Here is a 16,868-nt window from a genome sequence, read left to right on the forward strand (position 1 = left end):
TTTAATAATAAATGGCACCATCTTGTGGCCTTTTTGAAAATTGTGTGCAAAATTAAAACACTTTTATCTCTATAGCGCTTTATACTATACCGATTTTTTCAAAGCAGCTTTACAGTGATATAGGGGAACATAATGATTCAATGTTGCAAACCCAGTTCTGCTGTAAAGCAGCTCTAAAACAACTATATTAATCTGAGTTGATTCAAATTCGGCTTATTTCATCGTTAATTCACAAACTGTGTTAAGTACATCAATTGTGAAATAAGTTAATTTCATCTATAAAGCAGCTCTGGAGAAAACTCAGCTCGGTTCAGTTGTCATACAACAGCATCAGTACAGATAGATCAATAATATTGCTGAATATTAATACATACAGAATATTGTCCCCAGCTGAGAAAGCCAGAGGTGACAGTGGCAAGGATCTAAAACTACATCAGGTGACAGAATGGAGAAAAAGCCTCTGGCCAACGAATGAACACAGTTTGATTTTATGATTCAGGCTTTATCAGAATTTAGATCGGGGTCGGTAGCATTCGAATATTCATCGGGTTCCTTCTGCTTAAGGATTGGATTTGTGATGAATGCCGATACGAAGCCAAAGCTGGCCATAGGGTCTGTGCAGAAGACCTGTCTGGTTCTTATGGTCTTTGCTGAGGATCTGTGCTGATAGCTGTCATGTCGACAAGGCCTTCACAGGGGATTGTTTTAGTACACATGGTCTCTGCTGACATTGAGGGCTGCGAGGTTGTGTCTAGATGCAGGTCCACCATCTGATCTGAATATGACTCGGATCTGGCTGACTACGGTAACCTTGGGATAAGGATGAGACTGACTAACATTAGTGCGGATGCCACTCTTCATGCAATGCAACGAGTAAGGTGTTATGGGAAGTGTTCCCGGTTTCAGCTATCCTTAAACGGATTTGAATTATTGAAATGTGATACTGTTATGTGTATGCCAGGTTAAAGAGATGCGTGTTTTTAGTCTATATTTAAACTGACAGAGTGTGTCTACTTCTCAAAAAAGGCTAGAAAGACTCTGGAACAGCCAGTTTTGGTGCTAAATAGGAAAAGGATCGACCACCTGCAGTTGATTTAGATATTCTAGGTATTATCAACTGGCCAGAGTTTTGAGACCGCAATAGACGTGATGGAGTATAATGTGTTAAGAGCTCGCTCAAATACTGGGGAGCTCAACCATTTAGTGCTTTGTAAGTAATAAGCAAGATTTTAAAATGATACAATGTTTAGTAAGAAGCCAGTGCAATGTTGACCGAACTGGGCTGATATGGTCATACTTCCTGGTTCTAGTAGGAACTCGAGCTGCTGCGTTTTGGACTAGCTTGAGTGTGTTTATTAAGCGAGCAGGGCAACCACCCTGTAGAGCATTACAATAATCTAGCCTTGAGCTCATGAACACATGAACCAAAATATCCAGCATTTGTCATTGAGAGTGTGCCGTTTTTATATATATTTTTAAGATGTGAATATGCAGTTTTACAGATGCTAGAAATGTGGCTTTCAAATTAAATATTGATATCAGAGAGCACACCCAGGTTCCTCACGAATTAACATAATGAAGTTTCATGATTGATATGTAGATTAAACTTGCAGAGTCAGGTAACCCGTCATGTCCAAATAATGATTTAATTTTACTTAACATTATTTTAATAAATTGAATGAGTGCATGTTGGAAATAAAAGTGCTAAATTCTGTTCCTCATTTGTCTTGTAAAATCGCATTCATAGTACTGTTAAACTCACTGGGTTAAGGTTCAGGAATGCTCCAGAATGGCCATCGTATGTAACTAACAAGATGTTTAAAACGACCTAAATTACATTAACATTTACCATATATCGCCTTATCTCCGTGAGAGAAGTTCTGTGTAACGTCAAACTCCGCTGACATTCATTTATGTTCTCTATTTGAAAGCATTTGACTTTGTAAATGTAGTTTTTCCTCTTGTTAATCTTACTGCTGTTGTTTCAAATCAAAAGATGCTACTGGAAATATTAAGCTACACTAAAGTAGCACTATATTGTTTTCCGGCTGATTAGAATTTTTTTTTGAATGCATTAGAAAGATTTTTGTGAGCTATATTTGTTATCTGTTTGTTAACCTAATCAAAGCTTCCATTTAAAAAAAGACACTTTGTGATGGTGCTTTTTTTAATTATTTTTTTATGTTGCACTCTTTCAGACCCATTTATTTTTATTTATGTAGAAGTATGTTTAATGTATGCAAGAAGGCAGTGAAATTACGGTATAGAAAAATGTCTTTCAGTTGTAACTGTCCAAAACAGAAATAATATATATCAGTTCTGTATATTAGTTATAGAGCTCATAAACATGCAAAATAACCAGTATCTGTTATAAAAAGTTCGTACCATAGAGGTCTACCAATAACAACGACTGATGTTTACGTGTGTGGGAGAGTTTCATAAACCACTGTTTAGAGTGGTCAGACTTAAAACGAATTTCAAACCACACATGAATGTAGCTCAAAATGGATTTTTTTTGCAATTCACGGTTGTTAATATGAACAGATTCCAATCGAATATACACAAACATCAGATTTGGACCGACAATGTGAACAAGGCTAAAGCGTTCAGTCATTGTTAAGAAAAAAATGACTTGGTCCAGAACTGATTTATGGAAATAAATCAAACATTCTAACTCAACAATTTAGCTTTTTTGTGTTTTAGGAAACTTAATGGACAAATAAAAAGTGCCTTAAAAATTACTTATTACTTAAAACTTAGTTAAAATATCAAATATTCTGAAAATATACAGTTATTTAAAATCACTTAAACTACCGCCAGTAAGATTTTGTTTACGAAGCTAATTTTATTTAGTAATGCTGCTTTTAAAACAGTCAAATTAGACAATAAATACATTTATTACGTTACAAAAGATTTCTATTTCAAATAATTGTTGTAAAAAATGTCTTGGGAATTTTTTTTATCACATTTTCCACAATTATGAACAGTTTTCAACACTGATGATAATCCTAAATATTTCTTGAACATCAAATCATCATACATGGGCTTTCCTGTAGCTCAACTAGTAGAGCATGGCGCTAGCAACGCCAAGGTCATGGGTTCAATTCCCAGAGAAAGCAAGAAATAACAATAATGTAAAAATGTGTACCTTGAATGCAATGTAAGTCGCTTTGGATAAAAGCGTCTGCCAAAATGCGTAAATGTAAATGTACATGACCCTGGACCACAAAACGTTGCACGGCTATATTTGTGGCAATATTATGTGTCAAAATTATATATTTTTCTTTATATTCCAAAAATCATTAGGATGTAAGATCATGATCCATAAAGATATTTTTTGTAAATTTCCTACCATAAATATATAAAAAATATTATTCTTAGCAAAATGTATTGCTAAGGACTTAATTTGAAAAACTTTTAAAGGCGATTTTTTTTCCAATATTTTGATTTTTTTTTTTTACACCCTCAGATTCCAGATTATCTAATTGTTGCATCTCGGCCAAATATTGTCCTATCCTAATCTCAATTTTTTTTTAAATGACCCTTTTGACCGATTTTGTCTTCCAGTGTCACATATTAGAGTGATTTCTGAAGGGTCATGTGACACTGGAGACTGGAGTAATGATGCTGAAAATACAGCTTTGATAACAGGAATCATTTACATTTTTAAATCTATTCAAACAGAAAACTATTGTTTTAAATTCTAATACTTAATATTGCTGCTTTCGATGCATTTTTTGATCACTAAATGTAGCCTTGATGAGCTGAAGAGACTTTAAAAGAAACTGTACTGACACTAAAGCTTTGTATAGAGTCAGTGTTAGATGCTAAACATGCCATCATGTTATTTACACACGTGTCTATTGTGCATCTGCAGCATCCAACATACGTGCAGGCCCTGTTCGACTTCGACCCTCAGGAGGACGGAGAGCTCGGCTTCAGACGCGGAGACTTCATTCAGGTCCTGGACAACTCTGACCCCAACTGGTGGAAAGGCGCCTGTCACGGCCAGACGGGCATGTTCCCACGCAACTACGTCACGCCTGTGAACCGGAACATGTAAAGGAAAAGAAAAAGAAAAAAACACAGTGATTAGTGAATAAATTCTAATTATCGGCCCCTCGCATTCACATACAATCAGACTACCCTACATGTCCCTGTCAACACCCTTAAAATCCTGTGAAATCTAAAGCGGCACAGAAGAATGGAAATTCTGACTGAAATCGAGGAGAGAAAAAAACGTAGCAGAGAGGCTGGACGTTTCCACCTCTTTCGTGATGCCCGGGCGAAACTATTATTCCTGAGAATCGTGATGTCTTCATGAACGCTTGCAGTCCAGACTGAGCATTTAGGGCGAAGGAAAGGCTGAATCTTAGCATAGTAAACAACGCATAAATTAAAATAACAATGATTCTATCTGTAGATTCATCCTGCTGCTTCTGGCTTCTTTTCTAGTCTACAATTAGACTTTGTTTGTTTGTTTTTGCTCTTTTTGTTTTGGCTGCATGTTTAGATCTCTTTATAATAGTAAATCCTGAAGCTGTTTTTAAAAAGGAAAAAAAAAACATTCTAAAAATATATAAAAATGTAAAAGTAAAAAATGCAAATGCATTGTACATCTGGGCTGTGGAAAAAAAAACACCTATAGAGAGAATCCATTTTTTTAAGAATATATATATTATATATTTGTATGTGTCTGTCAGTTTTACCTTTCAACACATTTTTGTTTTCTTTTTCCAATTGTAAATTATGTTAATTTTTTGGGGAGGGCGAATGGAACGGAGTAGCTCTGGGACGTGCTCATTTTCTGAGCATCCCAGTCGTAACACCGTAGTATTTAACGCATCATGTATTCCATTTGACATCATTCTTACTTTGTTTTAGAACCAATAGGTGAGTGGATCCTCGGCGATGGCGATTTATCGCCGGGGAGCTTCCGGTCGTGCAGGAGTTGATCTCTAATGTGAAAAAAACCGCGCGGCTAGCCACCGTTTTAAGCCAATGTATTTATTGCAGCCACTTTTTATTTGTATTGGGTTGTGAATGTAGCCGACATCACTCTGTAGAGATCATCATGAGGGACTTCAGAGTGGAGAGCTGAACCGCAGTTGCATGATTTCAGAGACGCATCTATTCATGGTGTCAAAAAGCTGTTCGCATTTGTAATTAAACGTTTAAAATCACGATATTTGGTGTCGAAAAACTGGCGGATGCCGGTTAAGCCAGTAAGAAGTAAGAAACCAGAGAGTTTTAAAGATATGAGTTGTCACATCGACTGTGATGCATTCTGTTTTTTGGTTCCTGCCTCTTTTGTCTTTTCAGTGTTGTACGTTTTAGCTCTTTTTATGTATTTTGTTTCCCTCCTTGTGTATTATCCCCCGGTTTTCCGTGAAGTTTTTTGTTCTCTCTGGATTAGTGCCTTTTTCTCTGGTGTGACAGTGTCTCTGGCTTGCTGCTTTAGCCTGAGCATTGGGTTTCGTCAGAACCGCAGTGAGAAATCATGTGCCCTCCTCCTCCTGAACACACATTCGCTCCTATTTAAATGTCTTGCCTCTTTTCTTAACTTTTTTTTTTTTCTTTTGCCTTTTTCCTTGTTTCTTTTGAATAAATAAAAAGAAAATTCTAAAAAAGGGTCTCTGTTGTGTTAGATACTTTATATTGAGTGAATGTGGATATTTCATGACATTGTTCTGTTAAAACTTGTGTCTTTTTTGAGCTGTAAAGTGTTTTTAGCCCTTTTAGGTGTTACGTTGGCGACATCAAGCTACTGGGGTGCCTCATGGCTCAGTGCTTGGTCCACTTCTCTTCTCCATCTTTGTCATCATTAGGATCTGTCATTCAGAAACATGTTTTTTCCTATCACTGCTGCGCTGATGACACAACTCTACCTCTCTCATCGCAGCCAGATGTTCAAACGGTAGCTGCTCGCATCCCAGCCTTTCTTGCTGGATGAAAAACCACCACCTACAACTAAACCGTGCAAAGACAGTACTACTCAAGGACTCAGCAAACCCAGCACTTCATCACATGCCGCTCGTATCAAATTCAAGGCACTGATTGCCTACAGAACAACCAATCCGCACCGCTATACCTAAACTCACTACTTCAGACCTATGTGCCTTCCAGAAGTTTGCGTTCTGCAAGTGAACGGCCCTACTCAAAGAGGTTACAAAATTACTTTCACTGACCTTTACCATGACTGTTCCCTGCTGGTGGAATGACCTGCCTAACTCAACCTGAGCTGCTGAGTCTTCAGCCGTTTCTTGAAAAACGGTAACACTTGACCTATTAATAGGAACACTTACTGTTCTATACACTGATCAAATAACATTATGACCACTGATAGGTGAAGTGAATAACACTAATTATCTCTATATCACGGCACATGTTAGTGGGTCATCAACATCAACTCTCTCAAAATGTTCACTTGCTGCCTAATATACCCCATATTAGGCAGCAAGTGAACATTTTGAGAGAGTTGATGTGTTAGAAGCAGGAAAAATGTGCAAGCGTGAGGATTTGAGTGAGTTTGACAAGGGCCAAATTGTGATGGCCCTTTGGAGAAATTGGAGATGTCAGAGCATCTTCAAAACTGCAGCTCTTGTGGGGTGTTCCCGGTCTGCAGTTGTCAGTATCTATCAAAAGTGCTCCAAGGAAGGAACAGTGGTGAACCGGCGACAGGGTCGTGGGCGGCCAAGGTTCATTGATTCACGTGGAGAGCGAAGGCTGGCCCATGTGGACCGATCAAACAGATGAGCAAATTGCGGAAGAAGTTAATGCTGATTCTGATAGAAAGTTGTCAGAATACACAGAGCATCGCAGTTTGCGTATGGGGCTGCATAGCCGCAGACCATTCAGGGTTTCCATGCTGACCCATCCACTGCTGAAAGCACCAACAGTGGGCACGTGACATGAGCATCAGAACTGGACCCCAGAGCAGTGGAAGAAGGCCTGGTCTGTTGAATCACATTTTCTTTTACATCACGTGGATGGCCGGGTGCGTGTGCGTCCCTTATCTAGGGAACACGTGGCACCAGGATGCACTATGGGAAGAAGGCAAGCTGGCAGATGTAGTGTGATTTTGGGCAATGTTCTGCTGGGAAACCTTGGGTCCTGAAATCTTTTTGGATGTAACTTTCACATATATCACCTACCTAAGCATTGTTGCAGAGCATGTACACTCATTCATGGAAACTGTATTCCCTGGTGGCTGTGGCTCTTTCAGCAGAATAATGCGCCCTGTCATTAAACAAAAATGGTTCAGCAATGGTTTTGAGGAGCACAAGAAGTTTGAGATTTTGACTTGTCCTCCAAATTCCCCAGATCTCAATCCAATCGATCATCTGTGGGATGTGCTGAATAAGTAGTCTGATCCATGGAGGCCCCACCTCACAACTTGTCTCATGTAACCTCAGTGTTTCAACTGTGGAAAGACATCAGTAAAACAGCTTGTAAACATGTCAAGTAACGTCCCATTTACCTCAGAAAAAAATCAGTGACCATACACTTGTAAATATATATCTACCTTACATATTCAATAACATTTATATTGTTCTTTGATGTATAATGCAGGTTTGCCTTTTTAAAAAAGAAGAATTGGAGAACAAATAAATGTAATACGTAGTTATTATAACATTATTATTACAAAAAAAACTTTATAAACTGAGTGTGATTTAAATGTTTATATGAGAAATAGTTAATTTATAAGTGAAATGGTTAAGCCTACCAATTTATTCCCATGTAGCCTATATTTTACAGCATTATTTGAGATTTTTTTTTCCTTGAGAAAATTTGCTATGTACTGTACCCGATAAATATCCTACATAATCGAATCGGGAAATTTGTCAATACATTATTCATGAAGCATAATTCATAACTGATTGTGACACGACATAAAGGCTATTAGACATATGAAAGTGTGCACATTTTATATTATTTGTGTATGAAATGTTTTAAAGGCATGCCTCTCGAGTTGACATTTTGTTATAAAGTGAAGGTGACCAAGTGTGATTTAAGTGTCTAAATACTTTTTTAAGGGCCACTGTACAAAACTTTTGAAATCACATAATCAGTAACCAATCTGGACTGCTTAGACAATAAATATCTGAAATAGTTTATCATTTTCATGCATGTCTAAATCATTGTTACATTGAGTAGCTAAGGCTTTAAAAACATTGTTAGTCTGCTCAGTTCTTAACCCAACAGTCGCGATCTTTGGTGAACGCCTTTATTTTGCAAATATATCACGACTGGAAAACCCTGCTGCAAGTGATTTGCATATTAGCAGATGCACATTTATCTAAATGCATCAAAGCAGAAAGAAGTGTGAGAATGTTAAGACACTGACATTTTCTGGCACACAATGAACTGATCACAGTCACCGTCAGTAGCACTTGAACTTACGGAGACCTGTTCACTGCAGCACTTCTGCCGCTCTTGACCATCATATGATGAAAGGTCATTTCATTGTGGCTGGATAATTGCACACTTCGCCGAAACCCCCACTTCCTGCTGAGGGTGAGATACAGGGCATCTGTGTTTAACGCTATTTATATGGTGTTGTCACAGCCCTTCTGGCTATCCAGCTGGTTGATTATAGGAAGATATCTGCACTGCTATTAGATTTGTAAGACGGGCAGCTGTAAAATGACTGACGTTACAATGAGCTTTAATAAGATTGTACTTAGCTGTTTATGTTAAGCTAAGCTTGTTGCAACATTGCACTATATTGCTTTTTACAATACACATCAGATCGGGGATGATTTGTGGTGTTCTCGAGCTGAAGTCTTCTAAGAATTAAAGCCCAAACCTGTGTATTGATTAAACTTCTGGGATGTCCTTCTTCACTGGCCATTTGTTTGCGGCCAAATTGAATGAAGCTACATTTCAGGGTCATCCATGATGGATCTTACCAGGTCAAACTGGCCCAACTTAACAAAATAAAGTTAATTCTGTTTGTTATTGAGCATTTGGGAAACATGGTGATAGTAAAAGCATTTTAAATCACATGTGGAGGATGTCAGGAAGTTTCAGGTTAAAAGTTGACATTTAATCGCTATAAATATGTGCTGAAGTTTAAAACAGGTCAACATGACCCACAAAAGCACAGAAAGGCTCCTAGCACTGCATGAGCTAAGGATGAGAGACAGCTAGTGTATAAAACCGCAGAAATGTGTGCGGCGTGTTTGCTGCCGCACTGTTAGGGGTTAACAGTTTATGACCCAAGACCAGTAGTGGAAAATGAAGACCAAGAGTCAAGAGTGTAATTAACTAAAAGAAAAATGAACTGAAGAATAGTTTGCAGTTTTAACAGCAGAAGCCAGCTTCAAGTCTCACAAGGAGTTTGTAGGCCGCTCTTCCTCTCTCCATCTCGTCGCGCCTCCTATCGTACATACAATTCTCCAAACCGTAACACTGTTTTCAAGGTCTATCCATGTCATTACTGCAAGTTGGATGATTCTGATACACAGTCTCTCCAAGGTTGGAGCTGATTAAGCTCCAGTTCTAACCCAAAACATACTGATAGCATGTGCTTTCTCTCAGTGAGAGGTACAGACATTAGTACAGGGAATATTCATCTTGACTCTTTAGTGTTTCAGAATTCGGATCACCAATTCTCACATGATTTCTGCAGTTTGACACGTGACCCGAATCATGAATCAATACGCTGATTCATAACCGTTTAAATCTTTGTTTGCAGATTTAAAACAAACACGGAAGAGAAGACAATGCTGAATAAAATCTTAGTTTTTATAATTTTTGGGCCAAAATGTATTTTCGATGCTTCAAGAGATTCTAATGAACTAACTGATGTCCCATATGGACTACTTTGATGATGTTTTTACTCCCTTTCTGGACGTGCATACACTTTCATTGGAGGAACAAAAAAACTCTCAGACTAAATATCTTAAACTGTGTTTTGAAGATGAACGGAGGACATACAGATGTGGAACACCATTACGGTGAGTCATTAATGACAAAATTTTGACATGTAATTGACATACATTTTTGGTTGAACTAACCCTTTAAGCCCTCACGAGGTTGAGAACCACTGCATTTATAAGCTAGAGATATAGCTTTTACAATTCAATGGGACAGCCACTGACATGACATCGGCTTCTCTTTGTGAGGAGTAGCTCAAGATATAAATAGCTGGTCATTCTCTCTGAAACCTGCTGTCCTTTCCATGTAGCCACCTGAAGTGCCCGTACTGGACATAAAGAATTCAATCTCTTATCCTCTGGAGTAGAAAACGGAGGAGGGTGGAAAGCTGTAAGTTCTGAATAGTTGGACAGCTATAAAATGAGTCCACCACAACAAAAGCATGGTTAGGGCGAAAGAAAACCTTTGTGAGCCCTGGAGAAAACTGCAAACAAAACGGGCTGATAGACATGGCCTGTAAGTTGCTCACATGGTTAGCTGTCAAATGACTTATTTAAAGAGTGCTGACCCGCCGTCTTTTCACCAAAACCAACATGACAAGCAGAAATGGCAGCTAAATACCTTCAATATAAAAAGTTTGCTGTATTACAACTACAAAGGAGACCAACGTGCATCTTATGGTGCGTTTAATTCATGTCAGATCGTATTTATGAGTTGAACGCACATGAACGCCACCACTAAGTCGTAAATACCAGTGGGAAGTTCGGGATTTTCTTTAAAGCTATAGCTGTATACACTGTATACACTGCGTAACTTTTTTAGTTTATTCTTAGCTAAAAACACTCAGTTCTTTCAAAAATATATGTGCTCATTAATGTATATTTAATTATTTCAAATAATAAAGTATTCTCGTTAGTTTATAATATGCCATTGAAATTATATACGGGTGAGGGGTCGAATCACGGTCGCCATGTTGTCCCTCCATCTTGAAAGTACATTAGCCAAAGAGGGACATACCCATAAATTCAAGCTTTGCCTTTCGCGTTTTAACACTCGATGGCACCTTGTCGAATGTGAAGAGGGGGATTGCCATCTTGGACTAAATCGGCCCCCGTAGGAGTTCAAACAAAATCAGAATTGAGAGGAACAGAAGCTATTATTCACTGGATGGTCATACCTTTTCACCATTAGATGGGGGAAAATATCACACATGCAGCGTAGCTTTAAGCCCTGATCTGTATGAGTGAGAAACATGGTGGATTCAATTGCCGCCTTCACATGCTATCAGAAATTTGATAATTCCCACTTCTGAAGACTACAAGCTTGTCACATTCAAATTTTGAAATGGGAGGGCGTTTATATGCAATTTTTACCTAGGAAACTCGTATTTACAATAATTCCGATAGCACGTAAAGGAAGCATTGAGCGTAACGTAATCAATGGATGCAACTGTAGTGACGCTGTCAAGCTTCGTCATTTACAAGTAGCTAAGCTAGCATTGTAATATAACAATTAAGTTTAACCTATGTAACGATACCATTTAAAGTGGCATCATAGATTAATTAAAAATGTAAAGGATTAACCTGATTACTCACCTGATGCACATTCTTTGTTGCTCCTTTTTTTATAAGCATTAAGCAGAGTTAACAAACATTGCAGTATTTTCATGAATTTCCAACCAAATTGTATTTTCAAACCAAAGAGACTGGAATTATCCGAGAGTTAAAAATTGCACATGAACGCCCTCAAATGTCGTGTTTCCCACTGGGAAGTTCGGAAATAATTTTAATAACTTACCCAAGTTCCCGAGAAGGGCGTGGCATAACCGTTAAAAATTATGTGAAAAAAAGTGTTTAATTAGTTGTTTCATTGTCCTGTCGTTAAAGTAGTACATATTTACATAAATTAATAATCATTTGAAGCATATTGTGTATTTTAAACACATCGAAAATCGCATGTAGTTCACCATCATTCCAGAATAGTGCATGTTGACTATCTTCTAGATAGTGTGGTAAAGGTAGCTAACGTTTACAATAGGATGTATGGCTGAAAACTATAGGCTTTAAGCAGCCTTATCTTGTCTACATTATGCCTTTATTGTGAATGTGGGAAGTACTTCGGATAGCACGTGAAAGCAGCATTAAACTGACGCGCACTCGTTGTTGTTCATTTTCTATAAGCAGAGCTAACAAACATTGCTGTATTTTCGTGAATTTCGACCAAGAGACTGGAATGCACACATGATGTCGTAAACACGACTTCTCGGGCCTCCTGAATGCCAACATACCAAGAGGACTTGTTCACGTGCTCAGAATTATAGTAAATATGAGATTATAGGTGAAAAACTGCACATGAACGCCATCACATTTCAAAATTTGAATGCGATAAGCTCGTAATCAAGATTTCTGAAGAGGGAATTGTCAAATTTCCGATAGCACGTGAAGGCGGCATTGAACGCGCCATATTGCAGCCAATCAGCGTTCATGTTATTGGCGCGAGTCTCTCTCGGATTGTACCACAGACACATACAACGGATTTTATTCTCCAGATAACAGTTGATAGCGAAGGGTTTCTCTCCTGCCACCTCGCATAATGACCAAATAAAGGTAAGATATGCCTGATAGATAGTACACACACAACACACAAAGAGTTAAGCGATGTATGTAACGTTAAACCCCAAACTCATTTCGCTAACGTTACTGACATCCGCTAACGTAACGTTACTGATTCGGATCTGCGGATTACTGTAAGATCTTAAAGTGAAAGCAAACTAATATAGCCGTGTCTGTCATAAATGTCAACCAAACAACAACAACAACAGGAGAAATACGGCACTTATAGCCTTCATGTTGTATTTATTTGTCCTACTGTCACTTGTTTACGTTCTTGATAACCTTTTAGTTAGGCTATATTAAGCGATTGCTTATTGACGTGGTTTAGGCCTACTTGTAAGATTTTGGTCATTTTTCCCACTCCAAGCGATTAGCGCACAACCTTTTTGTAATACCAAACAAGATTCATGCATTTTTGTTAATGTTTGTTCTATTGTCATGTGTGTCTATTGTGCATCTTACATAATAATATGGTAGGCTAAATGTGGCATCCTAATTATGAAATTTTTTTTTTTTAAAAATTCACAAACTTCTGGAAATGAGCACAGCAAAAATCAGTCATTTTGATCAACAACAACAACAAAAAATCTATATATTGTGAAATATATTGTGTGTGATTCTATTTTTGTTGTTGTTCAAAATGACAATTTTTTTTTTTGCAGAATCACACACACACACACACACACACACACACACACACACACACACACACATATATATATATATATATATATATATATATATATATATATATATATATATATATATATATATAATGTGTGTGTATTTGTGATTCAGGGTTTCCTTAAGTTTTTATTGCGTGATTAGGTCTTAACGTTTAATTCATAATGATCCTAAAGTCTTACATTTGACTTGGTGAAACTTGCAGTATTTGAAATCGAAATCTTTTGTAACATTATAAATGTGTTTACTGTCACGATCAATTTAATTTATCACACATTAATTAGTTGTTTTCATTTTTTATTGTCCTGACCCCAAACTTTTAAACGAATAGCTATAAAGTTTCTGCCAAATTTTTCTTGGCTGCATGATCTTAAAATTTCACACTCAGTCTGAACCTGTGGAGATATTACATAAGGAGCAGACAGAAGCCAGTCAGATGTCTCTTTCCTCTCGATGGTATCTCTCTGTGTGGACGGAGGACACGTGTTCGGGTCGCTCCAGGTGATCAGTGCTACTGTATCTTGGAAGGCAAAGTGTCCAAATGCAGTTTCCGAATTGAGTGATGTCATAGGGGGAGACAAAGAAAATCCTGTTGGCTTCAGCTGCACCCTATATGCAAATGTGTTCCCGAATGCAAACACTGATCTCTGGAACATTAACTTTCCGTGTCAAACACATTTATCTTCCTTCAACTTGCTATTTCCCCTTTTCCACGTTCAGCTCTTCCCATCCGAAATAATAAACTGATTATATCTTTGGAGTTATGAAAATCGTTAAAGTCTTCATTTAGTTGCATAAAAAAAAAAAAAATTAAAAAAAAAAAAAAAAGATGCTATGAACATGTCTGTAATTCTCTCTAACATCTTTTCGATGATCCAAAGAAATCTAGGTTTAGAACAACATGAGGGTGAGTAGATGATGATCTTTTTTATTCTTGGGTGAGCTGGCCTTTTGGCCCTAATATGGAGAGTATCATTAAAAAAATAAGATACTCCCCGAAAGCTTAAGTCAAAATTCAACCTTGGAAACCATTTTGACATCGGATGTTGCGTTCTAGCGGGCTCCTCCCCTAGAGGCCGGTGTCAGGTTTCATATTACAAAATGTATTTTAACTTAATAATCAAAACCTCTTCTAATCTTGACAAAACGCATATCATCTGAAAGGTCTTGGGGTTCCATATTTGGTGATTTTGTGATCAATGTATTTGTTGATTTGTTACAGGAGAATGCACAAAAAAAATTACAATAACCGGTGGATATTTTTGGTACAGCGCCTTTTTTGTGATATCAGCTTCAAATATGGAACACAGCTTGGCTCAACATATGGCTTTGATTTTATAGTAATTTTACATTTGACAATACATTTGATTAACAGTAACTTCTATAACTTTTTCCATATTTTTATTTTTTGAAAGGTCTACATTCCAAAGCATTCTTGAATTACAACCATTTAAGTTTAGATTTTTATCTATTCTATTCTATTCTTAAAAAAGGGGGTTGACTGTTAAATATAGAGTGGTGCAGGAATGACGTCACTTTGTAGTCCATCCGGCAGTTAGCATCACACTGCATCCCAGTTGGATTTTCCCATAGGCTTTTGGATTATCGCAAAAAACAAGCACTTTGATCAACAAAAGTTCATGATACTTACATGTTTTGTCCATCAATATAATTCTCACAGATGAACACAACTTTTATGAATTTTGAAGTCTAAATGCAGTCGCCAGAAGTCAAAAGCTAAAGGTAGGCTATAAGCGAACTACACCAGTGTTGCTCGACTTCAACATCATCGTCCATCACTAAGCTTCCAACAACTTTCTAACTAAATGTTTAAATGTTCTAACTAAAACTAAATGTTTTAGATTTATCTTAAAACATTTTGCTAGTACGTTTGTGTTAAACTAGTTTATAAGAGCACAATTATGAGCTTAATGAGGTTGTGAGTTTACCTGTTCAGAGTGATGGCGTTTAATCTCGTCGACAGCCTCTGCACTGTAAAAAAAATTGTTGGTTTTTGTTGGTTTAACTTAAAAAAATAAGTAACCTGGTTGCCTTTATTGAAATAAAAAAATTGAGTTGACACAATGAAGGAAATTTGCTTAATAAATAGAAACTTAAAATATTATTAGTATATTAATAGTATCTGAACCACATAAAAAATGTGATAAATCATGAAAATAGCACTATTTGGCATGTTTCACTGCGTCATCAGAAATAAAACACACACAATTACCCAATATGCTTACAAAATCTTTTAATAATATTTTAATAAAGGTTGTTGAATCTCAAAAAATGTTCATTGTATTGACTCAAAATTTTAATTTCAATGAACTCAAAATTAAGGCAACCAGGTAACTTTTTTTCTAAATAATTTTTACAGTGTGTGGTCCCATAAGCCTTTTCATAGACACGTAACATTTATTAAAAAATAATAATAATAAAAAAAAAAAACACCAGTGAGGTAATACTGAAGTATATTGTTAACCAAACTGTTAGGGGTTAAATATTTGCCAAACTGTTAGGGGTTAACAATATTATGTTGTAATATAAAGCATGAAAGTGCCTTGAGCTCATGTTCACCACAGACCTTATTTTAGCTGTTTAACCAAAATCCCATTAAAAAAAAAAACATTGACTTCCATAGTAGGAAAAAAAATACTATTGAAGCATTTACTACCATCACCTGTCTGGTTACCAACATTCTCCAAAATAACTTCTTTCGTGTTCAGCAGAAGAAAGAAACTCATACAGGTTTGGAAAAACTTGAGGATGAGTAAGTGATGACAAAATGTAAATTTTAGGGTGAACTATCGCTTTAAGATTGAGTCCCACGTTTTTAACACAGTTAAATGACACAAAGGCTCCACCTGCTGACAACTTTTCTTTATTAACCACCAGCTACAAATGCCAACCCTGTCAATATAAAATGTACGAAGCAATGAGAACTTTTTCTAGCGATTTTATAACTCCAAAGCTAAAAAAAAACAAAACAAACATAATTTAAATTATTTAAAAAAAAGTTAAGTATTTATTTGTTTTAATGATTTATGTTTGTTTTTCTTATTAACAATTGTTCCGGGACAGGATGGTTTCATTACTGTATTAAAGTAATCCTTTTATATAGGCTTCACAGTTAACATAGTAAACCTACGTTTACGCAAAAATAAATGGAAAAGGAAATTCGTAGTCGGCAGGATTCGAACCTGCGCGGGGAGACCCCAATGGATTTCTAGTCCATCGCCTTAACCACTCGGCCACGACTACACGGGATATACGTATTTAACGCTACATTTTTGAACTAGCGCTACGTTTTTGAATTAGCGCTATGTTTGTGAACTACCGCTAAATTACGTATAGACGAGTTAATTATTGTTTTTGTGATAATTGTATTCAGATAAAATTCGCTCGACACACAAAGAAGCTCGAGCGCAGTGTGCTTTTCATGTCAACTTTGACCATGCGAGCAGAGAGCGAATACACGAAGAGCTGATAGGTTTGTAACGACACAAAGCGAATATCACATATTTTACAGCTTTGATTGGACTGATTAACTGTTTGCCTCTGTATTTGTGTACAAAGTCTTGGCAAAACCAACTACCTGAGACGGATCATTATTTTATTGTCATTTCTTACCTGATAATCCCAACCTAACCACCAGAGGTCACTGTCACTCCAGTAATGATCTTAATC

The 16,868-nt window shown here is 36.9% G+C and overlaps 2 protein-coding genes and 1 non-coding gene across 3 annotated transcripts in view; 2 read left to right on the plus strand and 1 right to left on the minus strand.

Annotated features, from left to right (window-relative positions):
* grb2b (growth factor receptor-bound protein 2b) overlaps positions 1-5,616 on the plus strand; it is a 51,181-nt gene extending 45,565 nt beyond the window's left edge. Inside the window, exon 6 of the mRNA XM_067459084.1 lies at positions 3,878-5,616. Coding sequence (XP_067315185.1) covers positions 3,878-4,063 — 186 coding nt within the window. The 3' untranslated portion in view covers positions 4,064-5,616. The remainder of the gene's footprint in view (positions 1-3,877) is intronic.
* A 6,780-nt stretch (positions 5,617-12,396) lies between these two features.
* The window catches only part of bptf (bromodomain PHD finger transcription factor), a 47,110-nt gene continuing 42,638 nt past the window's right edge, over positions 12,397-16,868 (plus strand). The window contains exon 1 of the mRNA XM_067459172.1: positions 12,397-12,488. The gene's annotated coding sequence lies outside the window, so the exon portion shown is untranslated. The remainder of the gene's footprint in view (positions 12,489-16,868) is intronic.
* trnas-aga (transfer RNA serine (anticodon AGA)) lies at positions 16,361-16,442 on the minus strand. Its single transcript has one exon. It is a non-coding gene; the product is annotated as a tRNA-Ser (tRNA).

Source organism: Pseudorasbora parva, chromosome 2 (genome assembly GCF_024679245.1).
Source record: "Pseudorasbora parva isolate DD20220531a chromosome 2, ASM2467924v1, whole genome shotgun sequence".
Taxonomy (NCBI): domain Eukaryota; kingdom Metazoa; phylum Chordata; class Actinopteri; order Cypriniformes; family Gobionidae; genus Pseudorasbora; species Pseudorasbora parva.